At 37.8% G+C, this 26,175-nt stretch overlaps 1 protein-coding gene across 3 annotated transcripts in view; it reads left to right on the top strand.

The window, feature by feature from the left end:
- bbs9 (Bardet-Biedl syndrome 9) overlaps positions 1-26,175 on the top strand; it is a 275,781-nt gene that overhangs the window by 147,408 nt on the left and 102,198 nt on the right. For all 3 annotated transcript variants that reach the window (XM_059022878.1, XM_059022879.1, XM_033998802.3), the window contains one exon: positions 12,953-13,175. In XM_059022878.1, the coding sequence (XP_058878861.1) occupies positions 12,953-13,175 (223 nt within the window). The remainder of the gene's footprint in view (positions 1-12,952; positions 13,176-26,175) is intronic.

Genomic DNA, 26,175 nt, shown 5'->3' on the forward strand with positions numbered 1-26,175 from the left:
TACCAACATAATTGAGGCCTGGTTACATTTTTTTTTTTTAAGGTGCAGGCAAAATTCAGATTTTTGGGGACCAATATTCAGCTGTAGGCAAACATACCCCAATGGAAATTTGTAATTTCTAGAAATTTCTCGAAAACAAAGAAATTTAGGAAAAATCTTTTGTAGCAAAAGTTTTGCTTTTGTGGATGAGGAAAAAAAGTTACAAAAAATAGATGTCTACAATTTATTTATTTTTTTTGCAAAACTCCAAAAATACTAATTCAAAAGTATTTATAACCTTTGATGCTATGATAGTATTGTCTACAAGGCAGGGCCAGATTAACCAATGTGCAAATTACGTTATAGCATAGGGCCTCCAGCCGAATTGGGGCCTCACGCCTGCATTAGATAGTGCTCAAATTACAGGCTGCGGCCAGGCCCACTTACCACTTTTAGGGGCCCACCCTCGTACTTCTGTCATATTCAAAGACACCAGGGTGCATGCAGAAACTGCTCAAGTTCACCGTCTGCTTCACCTCACGCAGACACGGGCTGTAAGCGACTGCTTCTGAAAGTTGCTGGGCTGGAGCAGCCATGGCTTAAAAACAACAGAAGATCACTGACTGACAGAGAAGGGCATCGGAAACCACATACGGTCATCACTCAACCTGCCTACTGCCACCTAGTCAAGGGGTGTGAATAACACAAAATCATGTTTCAGTTTTTTTTCATGAATGACGTACTAGATACGGAAACCCTTACGTACACCCCTACAATCACTGCCTATACAAATATTATTTATATTACAGTTCCTAAAAGTGTCATTCTTAAACAGTTTCATAACACAACTCGATATCCATGTTTGTTCAGTCTGTAGATCATTACTTGGTTCTGCTTCAGGCTTGCACTGAGCGTACCAGTAGCGCCTCTAGTGGATATTGCCACTAGTGGTTCAATCTCTCATTTTTCGGAGGTGATCACCACTTAGTTCGTTCCTGTGCTTGCACTGTGATGTTCCACCTTGGCACCAAGTTTGCTTGGCACCGAAAAAAAAAAGTACCACGCTCAATCCTCAGCACGATCCTCGGCAAGTGCACAGCCATGCCGTTTCATCACTGCACTGTTTGCAGGGCTAAGCTGCCTAGCGCAGATGGTCATGACAAGTGTGCTTCTTGTCTAGGCCCAGAACATGCCAAGGCAGCTCTAGAGGATGGGGCAGACTGCCAATTTTGTGCAAAAAACATACTCTAGAGAGAGTGCACTAAAGGAAGTAAGAGACCCAGATTTCCTCCTTCCACCTCCTCTTCCTCCTCGTATTCACCACCTAGGAATGCTAAGAGGAGAAAACATCACCCTCACAGCCCTGATCAGAGCAACAAGATCTGGGACGCAGTCTCGCGTCAACAGATGATCCTGACAGAGCTGATACAGAGGTGTTGGCTTTGCCACCCCAAGTGCAGTCAGTCCCTCCACTCCAAGTTCCCCCTGTCCCACCACCACAGGTGCTGGACAATTTAGAGGATGCTCTCTCCATTGATGCCTCCAATGGGGTAGGAGATAATGCCTCATACCTGGAAGAAAGGGAACCTGATATAGCTCCACTGCAGCAATCATCGCTGTCAGCTAAGCCCATACCCCTGAAGCAGAGAGCAACAACAGCCCTGCAGGTCCCATGAACCAGCTGGTTTATTTAAATGACAAAAATAAAATAAAAGGTTTAAACAAAAACACTGTGCTCACAGTGCAAAATAAAGGTTCAAATAAAACAAGTCACGAACACAAACAATAAATGATCCAGGTCAGACTGGGCAAATCGCCTTCACTGTTCCTAGAATATTTTTAAATAAATTTCTCTCGCTCCTCGCTCGCTCTCGTTCCTCCTCTGAACACCCACCCTGAGTGCAGAGAGCTGCAGGCTTTTATATCGTGCCTGAGGGGTTTAACTGGCTAGTAATTATTCTATTACACCTCGGCCACAATCTGCACGAGTTTATTAATTATTCCTGGCAGAGGACGAGCACCAATCTCGCCTCTGCCAGAACATATTTTAAATAAAACAATAACAAAACATACAGCGTTTTGCCGACATGTAAACACATAAATCATAAAACAAACAAATACAAAACAATAACCTGCACAGGGGCGGAGGGGGAGACCCCGTTCTAAAAATAAATAAACAAATCAATGTACAGGGCTCCTCGCCCTGTTACAGTGTCGCTTTCAGAATATTCCTGACTCTGCCAGTGACAGAGCGTTCCTTTTCGAAAATGGGCTTAATAAAGAACCGCCTGAGATCGACCGTGTCACAGGACAATCTGAATCCTCTTGCCATACTTTCTATTGAGAGCGATGTGACAAGGGTGCTTAGTTCCGAGAATATAATCAACACATTCACCACACAGAAATCGCGCAAGAAGTTCTAATTTCTTGATGTCTTATATATATTTCAATATGCATCATTTTGTACTTTACTGACTGGGACTGAATCTTTTTTATTGCATCATTTTGTGTTCTTTGTTCCCACAGATGTTTTGAATGTAAATAAGAATTATCATTAACAACCGGGAGATTTAATTGTTTTCACTCGCAAGTGATTTGTGTCTTATAGCAATAAAGGTATTAATAGTATAACAATCCTCATACCCTAGTTGTTGTGGAAGAGTATCTAGGGGGCCCCCAAAATATGACTTAGTGTAGGGCCCCAACGTAGTTTAATCCGGCCCTACTACAAGGTGCTGGAAATTTCAATATGATAATGCAGAACCTAATTCTAGAAAAGTCTAGAAAATGCTGGATTGTAGGTGAACGTTCTTAGAGAGTATAAAAGGGTTAGGCATAGGATGATTGCTGTCATTACCAATAAGTCCATATGGAAAAAAGCAAAGAGCTATTTGAAGACCTTAGGCAGAAAATTATATATTGTCATAAAGCTGGAGAAGGATACAAGGAGATTTTCAAGCATTTGAGTATCCCAATTTCAACTATTGTTTCTATTATCAAGAAGTACAAGACTCATGGTACTGTCACAATGCATTCAGATGCATTGAGTTGGTCTGGAGAAGCCTAAGTGTCTGAACAGACTACTTCAGCCCATTCAAATCATGTGGCAATATGATCGTTCAACTCTGCTAGCCCCACCTACTCTCTGTCATATACATATAGAGCAGACTGTCACAAAGACGGCCGGAGTGGGTGGCGTCAGACCAGATGCAGGAAATAAAACAACAGAGAGGTGTGGTTTGGTGGAGCTGAGCGAATGGTTTCGCTCAGCATTTAATAAACAGAACAGAAAATAAAAGGTTTTAAACACAAAACAGGACACGACACTATACGCCAAAACAAAAAAAGACAAACAAAACGGACTATACAGTGCACGGACAGACACACAAACAAACACGGTGAGTTTTAAATAAACAAGTATCGTGCTGGTCCTACCAGCACGTAATAGCAATTGATATTTAAACTTATTTCTCCTTCTCTCTCACTCGTTCTCCACTCTCGAACACCCAACCCTGAGTGAATGAAAATGTGTCTATATATACTGTTGTGCTGGGATTCAATTACTAATTAATTATTCACTTGAATCCCAGCACGTGAATTAATTCTGTGCAACCCCGTGCTCACATATTACATTTAACCAGCACGTGAAGTGATTTGTGCCTTCCTCGTGCCTAAATACAAATCTACATTTTTAAATACACGTGAAACACAGACCTGTTTATATCCCATGTACCAATGACTATACACCAACATTAACACACGCACGCAACATACAACACATAATATACACACAGGGGCGGGGCACATTGCCACAAGACACAACCCAGAATCTCTAAGAATGTTTGCAAACATCATATACTATAAAAATAAGGGGAATGTAAAAAAGCTATGAAGATAACATTTGAAACTCAAGTTTAGCTGATATCAGTGTTGATGAACACCATTTTTATAACATTAATATACACTATCATATTTTTTGTGTTACATACTATATTGATTAAAAACACAAATGAAATGCACATTCTTTCTGGGTCATTAATCTGCTGGGAAATGTTATCAAAATCATTACACTCCTTGACACTGAAGACCTTGAAAAAGACTTCTAGTCTAAATGAATGGTACTTTCTTTTAAAATGTCTTAATTCAACACTATTGGGTGTTTTAATAAGGATGACTCCCCACAATTCCTCCATTTAAGACACATATTGCAGGCAATAAGTGTTTAAATAAAAGTCCCTCTAAACCCTCAACAACTACTAGGTTGAGACTAGTGACTTTTATTAGCACAGTAGTGTGTTGAATTATATATAAATGTGTAGTTTATACCAGAACTTTGCCAAGATATGTAGTATACAAAGTAGAAGGGGCTCAACATAACCTCAGTGTGTGTGTTTGTGTAAAACTTTCCAAATGATTTGTTCATTTTATAAAAACGGAGGGAGCGCTGAAAACAGTAGACAAGTGTTTATGTATTTGAATTATAATTAACCACTGGAGACATAACTTCATCACCATGTAAATGCTGCATTTGAGGTTGATATTGATGTAGTTGTTTTTATTTGTGAAATTCTTTGATAAGTCACCTTTAGGTGAAAAGGGGTCATTTTCCCAATGCCCATATGTTTGTCATGTCTATTCATCTATGGCTCAAGTAAATGGCGACTCAGCAGAAGCATTTCTCAATGGGATAACACTGCAGGAGGCACCTTGTTTCGACAATGATACAAGGGATTGTGTGGCGAACTGTGGCTTCCATCACAGTAGGATTTACCTTGCGTGCTGTACCCCAGAACACACATGGCTGTGGATTAAATCCTTGACCTCCTGTTTCAAAGGTGCCTGACCTAACCACTAATCCATTTGGTTATATAAATAAATACCTAGTCCTAATCCCTTGGAAAGCTCCTAAGTGTTTTTTTTGTCGTGCCTCTTAAAGAACTTTCTCCCAGCTGGTTATTGTACAGCCTGGATTTAATCATTACCAGCGACCCCCACTGAAAACAATGGAATCCTGGTTAGAGAAAATGAAATAATTAGACTACTGCCTTTTATGTGGACTGTCCCAAAGTCTTTTTAAAAGGGAGAAATAAATTATTAGATATATTATTAGACATGCAAAATAAATTAGACAAAAAAGTTTACAATGAGCTGAAGAATAGTTTCTGTGTGGTCCCAAATTCTTATTGACCTTATTTATCATGTTCATTATAGCACTGGTCTAGTTCTTTTTTTGCAATGGGAAAGGGAAAAATTATGGGAGCAATATAGCTGTATTTGTTTTGACTGTTACTGCAAAACAAACTTAGATCAGATATCTTATATTAAACATCAGCATTTATTATTTACTCTGTTCACCTAAAAAACTACACTGTAGTCTTTAGAATATCGTAGAATTTGCATGCAAGACGGAGCTGCTTAAACTGGGTTACACCTCCTGTGTATTATCCTAACACTATCACCACAGTGAACTCTATATAATACCTGAGAATACTGTGTACCTTGTACTTTATACAATGCGCAACCTGGACATTATGTAGAGAAATGCAGGTTCTATTTGGTAACAGAACTCAGAGAACTGACATTGCATTGTTGCTTTGGAACATGTAATTGTGCAAACATTTACTGGAGCTGATAATTCCAGGGCGATTCTGATACAGAGAACAATTCTAAACTGAATAATGGAGGAACCACTAAGAATAATTGTAAACATCATAGTATGTAAAAGATGAAGAAAAAAAAAGTAATTTTACATTTAGGCCTACCATAATATTGAGGAATGTCAACTAACAAAAACATTTGACAAGTGACTTATCTCAGGAGTTCCTCTTTAATACCACTACTAGGACTGCAACTAATAATTATCCTTATGATTACTTCAGTTGAACCTAGAATAGAGTTTTACTTTATTGTTTGCCTTAGCATGCAGAGGCAACCAATTACCATCATCTCTGTATTAACTCTACAGTACTAACCTCTGCTGTTCTGAACAATCCTGAAGGTTCTTCCTAAACATCTTTGACTTTTAAGAACTAAAACTGCATTTTGGGAAGCTACAGACCAGTTGGCTTTCGTCAGCATAAACAGCAAAATCAATTAGCACCAGTGTAAACAGTGTTTAGCTTCCACCACAAGCACTTGAGTCAAGGTGCGCTGATAGAAAGTCCTCTCAACCGTGTTTACCCCTCAAACAATCCTACAGCAGTTTTGGTTCCATATTGATTTAGGAGGAATGTGAAAAAGGAAGCGCTGAACATTTAATGGCATCCTTTTGTTGGCCACCCTTTTGGCAACCTGTTATTAACACCGAAGGACATTCACTTAATGACCTGAAAGAGGTGCAAGGGTCAAGTGACTTAAAGACTAGTGTTGCATTTTGAAAAAGAATGTATTCACATTCCTTGTGTATGTGTGTACTCTTTTTTTTTTCTTTTCAAGAAGATTTTTTCTGCAGTCTGTCATCGGTAATAAAGTTCAGGATTTGAATTATTTTTATTGACTTTTGTAGCACCTTTTTTTTTTTTTTTTTTAAGTGCTTTAGTGCAAAGTATAATACAGTTCATTGATCCTCATTGTTCCAGTCCCAGCAAGTAAGTGAGGTCTTGAATTGAAGACTATAACAAGCCTCTGGATCTTGGATCTTGAGCTTGTATGATGGGGTCCTTCTCCTTTCCTGTTTCTTCATGTAAATAAATTGAATTTTTTTTTTTTTATTTGGGTGGAAAATGTTTTACTTGTTTTAAATGTTTCATCCTTTAAGTCCTTTCTAAGACAGACTTTAAAACACTCAGTTGGGCTTATGTTGTGTCATTGAGTGTATTAAATTTATTTTAACAGTTATCTTAATCTCAAGCTGATGATACATGTAATGAATTACTAGCTGTAGTTTCCTTGGTTAAGTTTAAAATTTAGGAAATAAATTAATACTAGCTGTAACTTACGCTGAAGAAGGCAAACGTTTGTCTACTGCATTTCTACTGTTTTCTTAAATTTTAAACTCAGAATTTGATGATGGGCCCAATTTAATAAAAAAACTAAATAAGGGAAATATAAATTCAAGCAGCAGAAGGAATAAATGTGAATGAATTTTGATTTGATTAACACATTGTCGATGGACATGCACTCTTTTTTTTATCAAATTAATTAGCATTTCCTAAAACCTAGCTAAAAGTTACTTGAACTGGGCCCTAAGTATGTATTTGTAAACTCAGCTGAAATGCGTATACATTTACATCCAACACCCTTTATTGTACAGCCTCCGAACTATGGCTCCCAAGTGCCATGTTACTACAAGAGGGAACTGTATTACAAGCACATTTGCAGCTTCTATTTTGTTTATCTTGGCAGTAATGGCCTCTAGCTCACCCCTGCTTTAATCATATGCTATTCGCTGTATGTTTTCAGACTTTACCATCATGAAAAGGGATACTGTTGCAAGAGGTACTGTTTGAAGCACTGTAATTTTCCAAACAGTCAAGTATCACAGGAATTACCCCCCATCCCCCCCCCCACCCCCCACACTTGAAACACAAATGTTTTTAAATGTTCAGAGAAAAGTCAGTATGCTGTTTGAAAAAAGCTGTAATTTGAATCTTGAGTCCAGTTCTTTCAGATCCCTCAAATTTCAATGCATCTACATCAGTGGATCAATTGGTCACAACAGTCCCTTTTCTAGAGAAAAAAAATATCTTAGATTTTCAGGCTGTCACTAAGTAATCACACTTCACTTCAGGTTATTTCGTGTCTTATTCATATTTTAATGTATAATTGTCATGGAAACCACTGAAGGAAAGGAGTGTGTTACAAAATGCCTATGTTTTCAGGTACTTAACAGCTAGACCTGCCATATTACTTGCCCAGAAATGAACATTTACCTCTGGAAATGGTATATAAATTGTATCCTAGTACATTGTATGTTTCTGATACTACATACCGGTCCCTTTTTATAAGCTTTATAGCAAGTACATACATAAATATAATTATTATTCTTTACAAGTCTTGGTGCTAGTTAAAGTCTTTGATGTATTTTGTGAATGTTTTTTCATTATTTGTTTGATGCACATCCTTGTAATAGAATATGTGTGTATTTTGAATCCCATTTGACTCATCAATGTTTGTATGGATGGTTCTTAAAGGATCCCAGTGATCGGGCAGCTACAAAGTGGCTTGGAAGCCCATTACATTCTCTTTATGTAGATTCTCCTGCCCTCTGCCTGCACTCAATTTGCAACTGTTTGGTCCTGGTCTCTTAAAGAGTAAGTACGAAAAATAGTGTTACCCGTCCGCACGTGTTGCTACAACTGTAATAAATAATGTACCTGTCATTTTCCTTTTCATTGTTAACACCCTGAAACTTTTTACATGTACCTTTTAAAGTCTTTTTCAAAGCTCTTTTCAAAATGGCCACTCTAGTGCACTGATAGTGTACGGATTATTAACCACATTGTCAGACAGGTAACAGAGCAATAACAATCCACGATGTGGTACGGAAAAGAAAAGCCTGAGCACATGTTATGTGTCTTTTTTTTTTTTTTTTTCCTGCAATTCCTTCAGTGATTTAGAGGACAGATCTCAAACCCCAGTGCACTAGAGTGGCCATTTTGAAAACAACTTTGAAACAGACTTTAAAGTTATAAATATAAAAAGTTGTGAGGGTGTTAACAATGAAAAGAAAAATGCTTATACAATGAACTTGACTTAATTTTTATCAAGTTAATATAAGAGAGCCTTTGATAGTGCTAATCCAGTGTGTAAACTTTTGCGGTGGGGAAAAATCAAAGGGCAATGCCAAAGACGTGGCAGTAAGATTCAGTGAACTTCCCATCCTGTCTGCCTATTCTCTCTGCACAGACTTTCAGGAGACAGCTTTCACCTCAGCCCCGGCAAACAAAACAATCTCCTGTTTGTATTGTTCAGAGCGTTGCCCGACTGGTGAACAATGTGCCTTTCTCAAACTCAGCAAACTATAAAGCCGTTTATCTTCATTCATATACTTTCATAAGTTCTCGCCACTCTAATCTCCCAAGCTAAATAATTACATTTCCTGTGTGGAATTTTAATTATTTGAATAATTCTCTTGTGTCCTTGAATCCAAGTGAGCTTAATTTGCTTTAAAAGGCACCTGATGGTGTTATTGCCTTTTAATAGAAAACTAGCATTAACGTTATTTCTGATAACGGTCGGAAAAAAAGATAGGATTTGTATTTCAATCCCATTGCATTGAAGCAGTATACAACAAGCTTGGGGTTTCTCAGTATTTAAACACTAAGCAAAGCAGATTCATTCATTCAAATCCATTCAAAACCAAAACAGCATTTGCTCCAGTGCAAAGTTTGCACCACTTGAATTTAAACAAATAATTATCATACTAATGCAAAATACATACAAGCAAACAAGCCATATTTTCCCCATAAGAAGTAAACAGCTAATGACAGTATTTTTTCGACTGCGATTCCAGCCAACAGTTGCAAAATCTGCACGTCATTATTGTCAACGTCAGCTGCATACATCCCCTCATGCTCAAATTCTTTTCAGCGTTGTTTAATTGTTATGCACGGTTTAGGCATTTTAGAAACAAATGTCTGTTCTCTTCCATCACAATTTTAATTCCCAAATGACTCGCTCCAAATTGTACATCTGTGCAAGTGCTAGTGAGAGCTTCAGTTTCCCTTCAGACGGTGTCTATGGTAATGACTGAGCCTTAACAACTACGATTGCAAGGATTTATTTAAAGTGTTTTTTGTATAAACCTCCCAATTTAAAAATGTCATTCTGTGTTTGCTTTATAATGATTTTTTGTTTCATTTCTTTTTATATTTGCATTTAGTTTTATATGCTACATTTTGTTTCATTTCATGTTATTCTGTATTTGCAAAAAATCCGGGACTCTACTTATAGCCAATAGCTGTTAAACTTTTCCATGCAGCAACCAAAATGAGAGCTTTGGACCAAGCTACAATTATGACTGCTGGCTGATCAAACACTACTGTCCAAGTCTGCTAAGCCTGTGTCTGAAGGAGCTCTGCTCAATTTTTCAACCTTAAACATTTATAGAAGCATTTTTTGGGGGGGGAATTTGGCTAGGGACACTGTTGCCCCGACACTTTTTTGTAATTAACTTGAACATCTGCAGGGCAGATGAGACCACAATTTCATGTCTCATCTCACAGTTGGCAGTGTTTATGAGTCCAGTACCCTCCAGAGTAAACTCTACTGTGGTGCTGGTGAAAGGAAAGTCCAGGTATAACCAAAGTATACCCCAGGCATTACTAGTAAAACTAATATTAAGAGGAAGTTCATCTATATTTGTACCTTTTTTTCTAGCTGGCATTCATTTATACTTGTGCTGTGAGCTGGGCAAGCAGACAATGCTTAAATATGCACTACATACAAATAAGCAATGCTATTAGAGCTATACCTCTTGCTGCCGATTTGCAAACTTTCATCCGATGTTCAGAGGGAAAAACTAGGCAGATTTAGCATGCCGAAGCAGTAATTAGATGTGGTGTTTAGCTTTTAAAAGGTGTTTTACACAAGTAGCCCTGCAATTCACATTAACTAGACCTATTTTTCAGCTTTCTGTATAGATTTTGTAGTGATTTTATGGCCTGTGGAAGTGTTTGATAGCTTAGACATGCAAGATCTCAGTGCCTCTTTTTGGGTAAAAAAAAAAAAAAAAGAGATCAGTAGTGGGTAATTGAAGGGAGTGAAGTCTGAGGGCCTCTCATTAGTTGTGGATTTTTCTTTCTTGTTAAAATGCCCACCCCAAAGCCTGAATATTTATATATAAAATTAAATTCCACACAGTCCTTACTAAACTCATGTTAAATATTACACTTATTGGATACTTCTTTATTTATATGTATTGTGGATGTTGAAAGCTTTAGGGCTGGCTTCACATATCACATGAGCACTGTGGTTACGTAGCTCAGTCGACACTCCCATACTCTGACACGCCCGCGATAGGTAAATAGAAAGCTGCATGCTCTGTTAGCCAAGACGGCAGTGGATCAATATTGAATGGTAATTATTTCTATATAATACAGCTTAGGAGGCTGTGTGGTCCAGTGGTTAAAGAAAAGGGCTTGTAACCAGGAGGTCCCCGGTTCAAATCCCACCTCAGCCACTGACTCGTGTGACCCTGAGCAAGTCACTTAATCTCCTTGTGCTCCGTCTTTCGGGTGAGACGTAATTGTAAGTGACTCTGCAGCTGATGCATAGTTCACACACCCTAGTCTCTGTAAGTCGCCATTACCAGTCTCTACCCTGTAATCATTATTACCTGCTTGATTACCTGCCATTGTCTCCTCCTGAACTATCTACATGGCAACAGGGCCAGCCTCTTAGCCTGTGGCCAAAGCACCTGTCAGCAAGCCATTCTGGAGAGAAGTTCTCCACAGGGGGTCCTTGTTATAATGAAGAGCAGAACATGAATGTACTGCCCTGCAGACTAATGACTTTTGGGGGGCAGGTATTTACAAGGATAGGCCTCAAAGGTCAGGACTGGAGTAAAACTAGACGTTCTGTGAAATGCAGTTTTAAAAGCCATGAATAATCTTTTAATGATTTGGTAAACTTATAGGGGCAGCAACCAAAAAAAAACATTTCCTTAAAACAGTAACAATGTCTCCAATGATGTTCACTGTGACTGAGGAACAATTAATCCCAGTTAACTTTATCTTTAAAATTACTGGAATTAAGTAAACAAGTTCAGTACTGGGTTCCCCCCTCACTGCCTGCCAATGTTTATCAGCCCTGACCTAGAAAAAAAGGACCTTCAGAATCGGCAGGGACGGAAGAGGAGTTTAGACCTGGTCGAGGCTAGGCCTTAATGATCAAAGATAGTGTTTTTGTTTTCCCTCGCTGTGTCCATAAAGCTTGACCAGTTCACGGATAAGCAAGAGGAAAAGTATCTGGGACCAGGTAACCCCCTCGCGGAATTTGGCCATCACAGAAATTGGACGCATACATTTAAAACGTTTAACATGTAGACTATCATTAATCCGAATCAGTTGGGACAGGACCCTGTTCAGATTAATGGTTTTTGGAGTACAGATTGTAATCAGTAACATACTAAAAATGCCCAGGCTATTATTTGCTTTATTTTTCAGTAATAACTATTTCAATTAAAATTAGAGAGGCTGTTGTAAATGTTTTACACGCTTACCATTTTTACAGCGACAGCCTGCATTTTATTACAATGACATGGTTTGGATTAAATGTCAATTCGGATTAGTAGGGTTTGGATCAGTGAGTATCTAATGTAATTAGGAAATTATTGAACAGCTAAAACAAAACAATTATATACATCACTGGTTTCAAAAGAACCAGAAATGGTATAGAAGATAAAAGTCTAGATTCCCAATAGGTACCAAACCAAACTCATTTAGTTTGTGTAACTAAACCTGATTTATTAAGTTTGTGTAATTTTGAATACACTTTGGAACTTCATTGCTGATGTTTCCTGGATGATCATTAACTAAGTTGGAAAAGAGACCCCGGGAATCTAACACTCCTGAAAGGTGTGGATCAACCATTCCCCAAATTAGATGCTGCACAACCTAACACACACCACATTGTTCACAGTCACACCCCTTTGTTGCTTTCAGGACCTCATTGTGAATATGCATCACCGCATTTGCCAAATGATACTTTCCAGGAACATTTATAGTGTCTGTTAGTGCAGTCTGATAAGCAGAGCCATTGAAACACAAATTAAACTTACATTTGATATTCAGTTAATATAATATGCCAAAAGAAAGTGTTTTTCTAATCAGGTTTTGATCATTATATACAAAAAAATCATGATTACATGCAAGTAAATGTAATCTGATCAGAGCAAGATTATACTGATGCATGATCACACTGATGAAGGCACTAGCTGAAACTTTTGTCGTCTTGACTTAATTTCTTTTTAATTAGAGCAAGAATTTGTTAAATTTATTTTACAAGAAAACTTTAATTCTCATTGTAACAGGGCTGGGAAGAGAGTGTGGATGCAGCTGTCACTCACCTCCTGAGGACTTGCTTGTCCAAGAGTCCAAAGGATCAGGCCCTGAACTTAACCAGCCATCTGACCATGCCCAAAGACACCAGCAAGCTGAAGAAACACATCACATTGCTCTGCGACAGGATCGGCAAAGGAGGACGGCTAACACTTTCCGCTGAAGGGAGCGCACAGACACCTATTGTAATGCCAGGTAAGAGTAAGTTGTATAATGTGGGGATCTAGCGTACCTTACATAGGCTTTTTTGGTACCAACCATTTAGAAAAAAAAAATTCTTGAAACTTGAAACAAGGCTGTTCCTCCATCAGTAGGATGCAGGTCTTTTCACCTTTGATTTAATACATGATCCCTAGTCATGGTGGCAGTGAGCATTTGATGTCTGTTCTGGAGCCTGGTGTTATGATGGCTCAGTCCCTAATGGACTGGTATACCCTTCCCAGGAGGTTTGTCTCTCCAGGGCAGTCTTGGGGCATATTGGAAGCTAGCTAGGTATTGTATTACTTGTATTGTAACGCTTGAAATGTTTTTGCTTACGATTGTAAGTCGCCCTGGATAAGGGCGTCTGCTAAGAAATAAATAATAATAATAATAATAATAACTTCTTCTGGGAACCTGTTTGTTCAGTCTGAGAAACCGGCAACCATAGTCAAGGAAAACCCACCAATTTGCTGATATAGAAGGGTTACACCATTTTAAATGTTTGCAGTTCATGGACAAGGTTTAGCATTCTCCTGGCACTGAAAAAACACATTTCTGTTTGCATTAAGACACCTGTAGCTTTGGCTTCCAGCAGTCATCGTTGTGATGAGGAAGTGTTTATTGAAGTAAAAATGTTTAGAAAAACCCTTATGACCCATTTTTATAAATTCCTCTCCTCTCAAAGGTTGGGTATTATTGCCAACAGGACGATTACACTGTGTAACAATTTTTTTTTTTTTTTTTTGTTCCTGGGTAGTAAGTGTTATTTCCTAATTGCTTATGCCTCAAAAGTATAGAAAATGGCTATTATTCCCCACAAACTTTGCTTTTGTGACCAGGACAGCGATATTTTGAAATGTACCTATTTCCAATGAGAAAACAGGCGAATTTGTGTCTTTTCGTCAGAAAAAACAACATATGAATCCAAATTAACATGTATTTATACTAAAGTAATACAAAAATGACTACAGAAGATTTAGAAGTGAGTAGTTTTTGTGGTACAATCGCACAAGATGCTGTGGTTCTCAGCTGTGTAATAATCCAAGACATAAACAATCTCCCCATCTGATGCAGCTGCTTTTTGTTGTACTGAAGGACCTATGCCTTAGCACTTTTGTTTCCAATTACTAAAGACAGGCATTTAGTGTTTATTTTATGATGTTGGAATCAACTCAAGAAAGAAGGTAATAGTTAAGGTCTGTGCTGGTCATTAGACAATGGTCATTAGTACTTTAGTACATTAGTTTTGTTTTCAGCTGGAACATTTTAGAGTTTGCTGAATGCGTAGATTGAATTGGCGACTGCTGACTAATGCTGCTTAGTCCAGTAACTTGTCGGTACTGTACAGCATGTTGTTTGTAAGTTCACAGACCCTGGGAGGTTCCTTGACAGAGCATTCCATTGTTCTGCTGTCAAGATTATCCTCATATCTGGAGGACTGATGATTGGGGAATGGCATGAAAGCCAAGCTTGTGGAAATACATCCAAGTCAAGATCCTCTTTAACCCTAATGATGACCGGTATACTTAAAAAAACTAAGTCAAATAGAGAAACGTTTCAGCAAGTGTCTTCTTTGGTTGTGCCAAGTAGGACGTCCACATTTTGTTGTGAACCTTGTTTTATTTGGACACTTGTCAGTGATCTGGCTTTGAGGTATTAGATTTAAGTAAAAATAGTTATTGTCATTTACTGTTTTACAAAGGTTTTACCTCTCACCCATAAAGTGGCACCTCCAATTGGTATGTGCCCCGAGTAACACCACAACCAGACATCAGAGGGCACCAGAGGGACCTTACCTTACTACTGCAGTGCTGATCGGACAAGATCAGACTCCATGTGGTATCATATCACTGTGGGCAAGTATTGGCTCTGCTAGATTCCAGCTGAATCCACTGGAGATATAAAAATTATTATTTTTTTTATTATTATTATTTATTTCTTAGCAGACACCCTTATCCAGGGTGACTTACAATTGTTACAAGATATCACATTATACATTATTTCACATTATACAAATATCACAATTTTTTTTTACATACAATTACCTATTTATACAATTGGGTTTTTACTGGAGCAATATAGGTAAAGTACCTTGCTCAAGGGTACAACAGCAGTGTCCCCCACTGGGGATTGAACCCACAACCTTCCGGTCAAGAGTCCACAGCCCTAACCACTACGCCACGCTGCTGATGATTAACAAATAACACTGATGATTTTATTTCCCTTCCACCTGCGGCAAATGATATTGTATTAACCAGTATTGGTTCTTTAAAATAATATCATAATGCAGTAGCTAATTTTACTTCAATTTAGTGATGTCATAAATGCAGAAAAGGGATTCCAAGGACTTAAATATTTTAAAAAGCTGCAGTAAACTTTTTTTTTTTTACGCCTTTACCCAAGGCGACTTACAGAGACTAGGGTGTGTGAACTATGCATCAGCTGCAGATTCACTTACAATTACATCTCATCCGAAAGACGGAGCACAAGGAGGTTAAGTGACTTGCTCAGGGTCACACAATGAGTCAGTGACTGAGGTGGGATTTGAACCGGGGACCTCCTGATTACAAGCCCATTTCTTTAACCACTGGACCACACAGCCTTTAGGTACCGTAACTATTACTAACACGTTGATTAAGGCATTTGCAGACACATTTGTGTCCTAAACTTGAAAACTATTCAATTGTTATCAAACTTGGTAATGTTACTCTTTAAGATAATCAGGATCTGGGGAGTTACAAAGTGTTCCAATTTTGCATTTACAGTCATGGTGAGGGATGAATATTACTGATAAACTTGTCTAAAAGTGTTAAGCAGAGTTTATACTGGGACACTTTCTCTTGGTTGTTCTGTTTAACCAGACATATACATTAAAATAGTGTGTTTATATAAGCTTTGAGTTACCCCAGTAAACAAGTGCTTTTCCCATAAAAAACAATCAGTTTACACCTTGTAAAAGAAATGCCATGCATTCAAAGCATTTTCATGGCTGATGCAGTGTCAATGGACTGTATACACCTCTTGTTAATGTGTGTCTCCAGCTTTAATGGCCTTGGTTCCACACGTTAACCCTGAAGGCAATTGTAAAAATGGGTCATTAAGACCCAACAAAAGAATGGCCTTGTAAGGGAGCCAGTTGACTTTAGTCTGCTTCTTCCAGTGTTTACCAGCAACAAGGATTTTCTACTTAGGAATCTCATTTATTGCTGCTACCATTTCAAATCTTAGACATTGTCTTTCATATTAAAGCTGGCCTATCATTTTGTCTTTTATATTAAAGCTGACAGTTGTCCTTAAGTGTTAGTTGGATTGGTACCCAGTACATTATAATAGTAAACCATCACAATTCACTGTTTCAACTCTAAAAGGAAATCCATGTGAATTTAATAAGAAGTGTTTGAATTAAGGGGCATCCATTGGGCAGTTCAGTTTGTTTTCACACCTTTTTTCATTTGCTTGGTGCCTTCTGACTCATTAAGGTGGTGTTACGGTGCATAAATAATACAATCAAGTCTTTTGGAGGATGCTGTGCAATAAAACTGAAGAGTTTTTTTTTTTTAATATAGAGAAAAATTGTAACATGCCCATGTTAACACGCAGCCATTTTGAGATGGTTAGATATATACACTATACATATTTGTCAGCATACATAAATGTAAAAACAACTGCCAATATAGAATTCAGAATGAAAAATAAGCAATCACATGGAAACAAGCCTTCCTTCTCTGCACCTTGCTGAGATATCTTAAAGGACAAGATTTGTGCAGTCTTTCTACTTGGCTTTGGACCAGTGCCAAGGTATATAGCAAATTATATATAACCAAAGTACTGTCAGTTTCAAGGTAAACATTAATTTATTAAATATCAAAAAATCTTGCTTTTTCAAGCAGTTGTAAATACAACGTGTTTATCTTTCCAACAACATGGCGGCAGAGGCGTTTCACAAAGTCTGCGTTGAAATATGATACAAAAGAACAGTTATGGAGTGTATTTTCTAATACTGGTATGTGTAGTTCCATTTTCTTTTCCCCAGTTGAGGACCCACCACTTAAAAGAAAATATTTGGAGGCCGACTGATCTGTGCATAAGGGTTGAGGCGCCCTCCTGTTCTTACTGGTCGCTCCACTCCCACTAGTTTAGCCTGTATCCGGCTTCCTCTCTTGGTATGGAACAGTTATCTGCCTGTCGCCATTGCCCAACATAGTGGAAGTCTGTGTCTTGATGTTCCAACTGGCTACAGCCTCCTTTTCCTAGCTTGGATAATTAATGGATCTAATTAGTCCTGTCTTATGGGCTCATGTTTGTTTAGCAGTTTGGCATCTGGTACCACTGTTCTGTATACCAGACATGGTCTGTAGGTGAAGCAACATTATTATTATTATTATTATTATTATTATTATTATTATTATTATTATTATTATTATTATTATTATTATTATTATTATTTATTTCTTAGCAGACTTACAATTTGCTACAGTACGATTACAGTTCCATCTAAAAATACAATTTGAGTTTTATCAGATCATTTACTTGTTGATTTAAAGCTGTCCTGTGTTGACAATGGTAAAAGTCTCAATCAAACATGCAAATAGCAGTAGGCTCTGACTTATCCTACATAGGCAGGAAGTCATGTTTATGCCAGAAGAAAATACTCTAGTGATAATGTAGCTGTGCTGTTATTAGCAATGTTAAAAGCAAGGCTACAATAACATTACCCTTCTCTTAAAAATACTACCCTTCTCAATTGTTTCTTGGACTTTTTTTCTTGAAAAGCTTCAGGTTTCTGAATCAACTCCAGGCCCTCTGTTTTATTTCCATAAAGAATAGGATTATATTGTAGACACTACAAAGCTGAAGAAAGACCCAAGCCACTTTTCCAATTTGAACAAGGTCAGCTCTTGGGGGAATATGACAGAATAGGTACAGTTTATATATTTTGTATCATTATAGTGCAATGATGGCGGTTTCCATGACTGGCGATTTTTTTTTTTTTTTAATAACACTATGTTTGCTTTTACTGTGATGTCTCCTACACATTTATTTTCTAAAGATAAGTAAACTCCTGTGGTTAGTAGCTAGGCACATTCCTTGCAGTTAATCTCTACATACCTTTGCTTTCAAACAAAGCGAAGGTATTTAGTTGTGGAAACAAAGGAGGATAATAAAACATCACACATGTTTCAGCTGACTGGTCTTTTAAAGATCATTCCTACTCCCTTGATATTTGTTATATCTGTCCGGAACAGCTGTGATCTGTAGATAGCCAATGACATCATGATATTTGGAGTAACGGTATGGATGGCGCTTACCCTGCTATGTAAGGTGACCTTGGCAATCTGTTTAGAGGTGTGCCTATTAAAGCTAATCTTACCTCCTTTATGATTAAGCATGTATTTTGCATTTATTTATCAGTATGATATCACTACCGGCCAATAGGAATCCTCTGTTGGTTTATTGCCTTTGTAAAGCCTTCTTTTCGCTCAAGAAATGCTTAACAAAGCTGTCACTGTTACATAACCACATAGTGTAAATTAGATGGATGGAGAAAATACATGTATGACATAAATCACCCATGCATATCCTTTTTTCTCCATGTCGTAAATGCAAATGCATTGTATAAACAAGTTTTTTTCCAGTCTTTGATTTATTTGATTTTGAGTTTTCTTCTGCGTTCCTGGGGAATGTTATTGTGTGTAATATTTTAGTTTCATTTTAATATGGCATACGATATGCCTACAAATATTACTACAGGCTTAGTTGCACTTTTATTTTAACAGCACAGTGACATTTGAAGTAATCGAACAAAAAAATTTATATTGAAGTGGCTCCAGCTAAGCTTGAAAAATTAGAATTGACCACTAAGAATTTCTATCCCCTGGGATTTCGTGTAGAGATATTTAATTTACTACCTCAGTTCTCAATGTTGCACACGTTTTGTGATCATTTAAAAAAAAAAAAAAACTTCAGAAATTCAGCTTTTGATGATTCAAAGTGATTCTGACATTGTCTCAAGGTCAGATATTATTGGCCTTAAGGTACACAACAACCAAGCAATGAAGACGAGCCATCATTAAAATTGCCAGAACTTCAAAGTTGAAGCATGATTCCCATTAGAGGGATGGTTTTGTGTATTAAATCACATTTCTGTTTTAATGACAGACTGTCTTTTTGTAACAATAAACAGCTGTGCTGTACTGAGTATTTTAAAGAATGTTTAATCAGTGCCAACATAAAGAGATCAAAGAGGACAGGAATGCCCATGTTGCAGAAAGTCTGCACTCAAATTAAAAAAAAAAAAAAGAAAAAAAATTGTGTCAACACAAGCTAACTTACCTGAACCATCCCAGTCAGCACTGCTTTAATGGGCAGCGCTGAGAACTGTTCATCTATATAAGTTATTACAGTATACTATACTGGAACAATTATAAAGACAGAGACCACCCATTTTAGTGGTGACTGTTACTACAGTATATACTACTAGTCTCTGAAATGCACAGTGTCAAATGTTTTTGATTTGTATACATTTTACATGTTTATTTGTTTTAAGTGGAACCAAGAATGTAGGAATGGAGGCGGTTAAAAAGTAGCAAATAACAAAAACTGTGATAGATGTGCCATTGTTTAATGGTAGCACTGGAAATAATATGCTCCAAACCACCACTTATAAAATCATTAGGATAGACTTCTCTAGCCTCTTTAGGAAGGTGTGCAGTGTTTTTATTATTAGAACGGCTTGCATCGTACCAGCGTGACATTTCCTGTGTCTCCCTTTCCGACCCCTAAATCTGTGTCAAGCAAGCCTCAGAGCAAGGGAAACAAGCAATAAGTCCCCCTTCCTTTTTTTTTGTTTTTTCCCTTACGTAATTATTTATCAGTAAAATGCTTTTTCCCATTCCATTGTAATATGCTCTGCAGTCCAAGATTCCGGTGTATTTACGTTGATAAGGGCTGCTTTGTGCTGGAGAAATGTCAGGATTTTAACCCAGGCCTCCCTTAGAATTTGACATACTGTAAATATGTAGGCCACACAACTAGGGTGACCAGACGTCCCGGTTTGACCGGGACCATCCCCTTTTTCCATTACATGTCTCGGTGTGCCGTCATTTTTCCCCAAAACATTCCCGGTTTGCAACAGAGCCAGAAACCACTCCTTACGTTAAATAATGGTTCCAGTAGAATAATTTTCATATGGGTTACTATACTAAATTAAAAGTATGCAAAGTGATGGAAATTAAAGGTAAAAATAACAATACTTAAGTGATAGTGCCGGGCGATCTGGTGAGTGCAACTGGAGTTACTTTTTACTTGTCAGAGTTGCTTATAGTTTATCTGGACAGTGCCCGCTATCAGAATGGAGTTATATTGCTGAACTGTTCATGTCTCGGTTTGTTGTTGTGGAAAGATGCTGAGGTCCAGTCGAACTGACAGGCTATGATTGGCTGATTCGGCAGCTGTGGGTAAAGGACTGGTTGGTTTCGTCAGTGCAAAGTATTGATTTGCTGGTTTTGGTGGATAATAAAATAAATTAGGACCAATTATGTGTTTGTTTAGTATTTGTTTTCCAATCGATGTGAACAAAGCTTTAATTTGCCACAAGTCACATTGGAAAAGCTGGCACTTGCGTGGATTGATTTTAAGTTTGATTCGCAGTTGATGCTGTGACGTTCCAGCGGGAATCAGATGTCTGATAGAAGCCTGCTAGAGCTGGATGCTGATTGGCTAATGGTATTGAATCATTTTCTAAATATGGTTAAAACTTAGCTACAAAGTGGAAAGGGAAGGTGCAGTGATTGTGCAGCTGTCAGAGGTTGTTTATTAGCGTAATGTAAAAATGTAATAGTGATAAAAGCACTTTATTAAAATAAAAAGCATTCTTTAAAAAAAAAAAAAAGTTTTAAAACTTTTTAAAACTGTATTTAATCTTTATGTCCTGGTTCTGAGCTTTGAAAATCTGGTCACACTACACGCAACACACACACAATGGGTTTTGATTTTGTGATGTAGATTAATGTCCACCAGGGACTAAGAACACCAAACTTATTTCTCTTGTGACTTGATTTGAAGAACCTTGGCTCCAGATGTTAAATAGGTAAGAGGCTATGTAGTAAGCACACTGTGCCACCTACAGTATCACATGTTTTGAATGAGTGCTTCCCTCAGGAGTGAATTTCAGATATACCCTACCATAAAAAAATAAACATTTTGGCGAGGAAATACATTTGACTGTATTGGTAGGTTGGGAAGAAAAAGCCAAATTAATATCTGATGATTTGTGCCTGATCAATAACATTTTGATAGAGATTGTGACAGAGTAACTGAAGTGTTTTCTCTATCACTTGATATCACTTTTAAACATGACTTGTACGGAGATAATAACTAGTGAGTGTACACACCATACATTATAATAATTGACAATAACGTGTGTTTGGCAAAAAATGAAAAAATGAACACTGTTAATATGCAGTGTGTATGTATGTGATATATATATATATATATATATATATATATATATATATATATATATATATATATATATATATACAGTACTGTGCAAAAGTTTTAGGCAGGTGTGAAAAAATGCTGTAAAGTAAGAATGCTTTCAAAAATAGACATGTTAATAGTTTATATTTATCAATTAACAAAATGCAAAGTGAGTGAACAGAAGAAAAATCTACATCAAATCAATATTTGGTGTGACCACCCTTTGCCTTCAAAACAGCATCAATTCTTCTAGGTACACATGCACACAGTTTTTGAAGGAACTTGGCAGGTAGGTTGTCCCAAACATCTTGGAGAACTAACCACAGTTCTTCTGTGGATTTAGGCAGCCTCAGTTGCTTCTCTCTCTTCATGTAATCCCAGACAGACTCGATGATGTTGAGATCAGGGCTCTGTGGGGGCCATACCATCACTTCCAGGACTCCTTGTTCTTCTTTACGCTGAAGATAGTTCTTAATGACTTTCGCTGTATGTTTGGGGTCGTATGTATGCCTGTACTTCTCAGCATTGAGGAGACCATTAATTCTGACCAAATCCCCAACTCCATTTGCAGAAATGCAGCCCCAGACTTGCAAGGAACCTCCACCATGCTTCACTGTTGCCTGCAGACACTCATTCGTGTACCACTCTCCAGCCCTTCGGCAAACAAACTGCCTTCTGCTACAGCCAAATATTTCAAATTTTGACTCATCAGTCCAGAGCACCTGCTGCCATTTTTCTGCACCCCAGTTCCTGTGTTTTCGTGCACAGTTGAGTCGCTTGGCCTTGTTTCCACGTTGGAGGTATGGCTTTTTGGCCGCAAGTCTTCCACGAAGGCCACTTCTGACCAGACTTCTCCGGACAGTAGATGGGTGTACCAGGGTCCCACTGTTTTCTGCCAATTCTGAGCTGATGGCACTGCTGGACATCTTCCGATTGCGAAGGGAAGTAAGCATGATGTGTCTTTCATCTGCTGCAGTAAGTTTCCTTGGCCGACCACTGCGTCTACGGTCCTCAACGTTGCCCGTTTCTTTGTGCTTCTTCAAAAGAGCTTGGACAGCACATCTGGAAACCCCTGTCTGCCTTGAAATTTCTTCCTGGGAGAGACCTTGCTGATGCAGTATAACTACCTTGTGTCTTGTTGCTGTGCTCAGTCTTGCCATGGTGTATGACTTTTGACAGTAAACTGTCTTCAGCAACCTCACCTTGTTAGCTGAGTTTGGCTGTTCCTCACCCAGTTTTATTCCTCCTACACAGCTGTTTCTGTTTCAGTTAATGATTGTGTTTCAACCTACATATTGAATTGATGATCATTAGCACCTGTTTGGTATAATTGTTTAATCATACACCTGACTATATGCCTACAAAATCCCTGACTTTGTGCAAGTGTACCTAGAAGAATTGATGCTGTTTTGAAGGCAAAGGGTGGTGACACCAAATATGGATTTGATTTAGATTTTTCTTCTGTTCACTCACTTTGCATTTAGTTAATTGATAAATATAATCTATTAACATGTCTATTTTTGAAAGCATTCTTACTTTACAGCATTTTTTCACACCTGCCTAAAACTTTTGCACAGTACTGTGTATATATATATATATATATATATATATATATATATATATATATATATATATATATACACACATATATATATATATATATATATATATATATATATATATATATATATATATATATATACACACATATATATATATATTTATATATATATATATATATATATATATATTCATATATTCAGCAAAAGAGGATATCTTTTAGAATTGTTTAATTTCTAGGTTGTCATAGTCTTCATTTTACATTGCTACTATAAAAAAGAAACAAGAAAACTGGATTAGTGCTTGGTGGCTATGGTGCATTGAAATAGATTTGTGGATTCTAATCTTGGCAACCATGAATGTCCAAGTTAACTTTATGTTTTTTTAAGCTCATGTCTGGGAATGTGCTTGGTGCTGGGCTCATTCTAGTGTTGTTATTTTAGATTTGGTGCAAAAACAAAAACAAAAAAACCCCACAAAAACAAAAGATCCCCTTAATTAACAAATAACGAATTCTTCATTAGGTCCATTTGCTAAAAGTAACTGTAATCATTCTGTGTTCATCATAGCTTGCATTCCTTTGTGGGTTCAACCTAAAGAAGGGCTGGTCTTTCTATAGATGGTTGAAGTGTGGTGTAGAGTGAAGCTTTGTGATGAAGCCACCAGGAAGGCACTGACTCGTGGGTAATAGATAGCTCCAGTTACTTGGCCCTTCAACTATATATATTTATAAAAAATATATATATATATATATATATATATATATATATATATATATATATATATATATATATATATATATATATATACACATACATACATATATATACACACACAAATAGGTTAGTTGTACTGAATGGGACCGACACTTTAAGTGCTGCATAAGAAGCAGTGCTGTATTCATCGGAGCACTCACACCAAAATGTCTCCAGCGGCATTTCACTGAACTTGGTTCTGAGGAAGCTGTCTGAAATGTCAATGAGCTCTTTGATAGGACAGAGGGTGGCAGTTTAGCTTCAATATTCTCACTAATGGGGTTTGTAGCGGCTTGTTCCGTCGTAAGTTCAGGAAAGTAAGTATTACATTTGTTGAGTAGACCAGACAGATGTGCTGCCAGCTGCGGTTTGATTACGTCAAAGTCAGTGTTTCGTTCCTGAATGAAAGAATGTAAGAGGTCAAACATATCAGTAGTCCCCCCACAGACACAACCTTTCTGGAGTTGTTGTTTCCTTTTGAATGTGTCAATTCTATCATGCTGGGCAATAAAATGAGTGCTCCCACCTTGCATAGTTTTATTCAGCTTATTCATTTCACTGAATATGTCTGTGAGTTAACCGAGTTTTGCCAGCCACATGTCATCTTTCAGCACTTCTGCAAGTTCGGGTTTCTTATCAGCTAAGAAAGTAGATAACTCTTCCTTGAGATTAAATATACGGGTAAGCATTCTGCCACGAGATAGCCATCTCACCTCTATATGCATGGGCAAGGAATGGTGCACTGCGCCCACTTCCTCACAAAGTGCAGCAAAACACCTGGAGTTTGCTGCTCTGGATTTACTGAAATTAACAAGTGTTACCGCTGTGTTCAGAACACTGTGAAGACCTGGTTCAATATCTTTCGCAGCAAGCACCTCTCGGTGTAAAAAGCAATGTGGCCAAATAACGTGAGGTGCAATGGCTTTTTTATTTTTTGCACAACACCAGAATGCTTTCCAGTCATTGCTACGGCTCCATCAGTGCAGACCCCAATGCAGTTAGTCCAGCTGATTTCTGCTGAAGTCAAAAAATCACCTAACAGTTTGAAAATATTGTCTGACTTTGTTGTTGTCGTGAGCTCCTTGCAAAACAAAAAGTCTTCCTTTACTACCTTATTCCACAGGTACTGAACATAGACGAGTAAATGGGACATTTTAGAAATGTCTGTGGATTCATCGAGTGCACTGTGAAACTATGTCTTCTGACATAAAAGCGATCCGTCGTCATTTGACATTTTTGCCAGTTCCTTGGCCTTCTGCTGTCCAAACATTTCCTTTACAATTTCAATGGCACACGGCATTATCAACTCTTCAGCAATCATATGCGATTTTTTTGCTTTAGCAATTTTCTGCGCCACTACGATGACACTACAAGCTTTTTATCCGCGGTAGTTGTGGATTTCATTACGGCTTTAATACCAAGCAGTTCCTTAGCCATTTGCTCAAGAAATGAATTTTGCTTGTTTTTATATATTTCATGCTTGGTAATTAAATGTTCTGTAATTTGGAGGGTTTCAAACATTCATTGGACAGTACTTGTGCACAAATTACACACTGCGGCTGAGGTATATCTCCACTTCCAGTACAAATAAAACTGAAATTCAAGTAGCTGTCTTTGTATTTCCTTAATTTTTCAGGGTTAATAACGGCTTTATGTTTTTCACTCACAACACCACCTCCTCGCTGTTCTTCAGCCCTTACGGTTGAACTTGTTGAAGGAAGTTCTGTATCATCACTCTGTGTGTTTTGTTGGTTTGATGCAGATGCTCGAATAAAAAATGTAGCCATATCTGGTATTTATTGTGTGGGTTCCAACGATTTTTCCTCTGCTTTGTAATCTGTCATGCTCCCGCTGAAATAGCTCTATTACACCATACCAGGGTTCTCCCCAGGCCTTTTCAGCCGGGCGGGCCCCCCGGCAAAGTGTCTGTCACCGCCCGGCTAAAAAAATCCAATCCGCCCGTCTTGCAGATGCTACTGTACCTTTAACAATAGGGATTGATTTTGCTTCTAGCAGACTCGATCACTTGCGCATTGCTGGGAAAAAAAATCTTGGACCCACATGACAGCTGTGTTACGTCTTGACACAACATTTAACCAATCAGAGAGTTGAAGCGGCCGGTTTTCTGTGTTTAGCACTTGGAGAGGCTAAAACGTTAAAAATGACTGTTAAAAAAAATAACCAATTATTTTCAAAGC

The sequence above is a fragment of the Acipenser ruthenus genome, chromosome 4, assembly GCF_902713425.1.
Source record: "Acipenser ruthenus chromosome 4, fAciRut3.2 maternal haplotype, whole genome shotgun sequence".
Lineage (NCBI taxonomy): Eukaryota > Metazoa > Chordata > Actinopteri > Acipenseriformes > Acipenseridae > Acipenser > Acipenser ruthenus.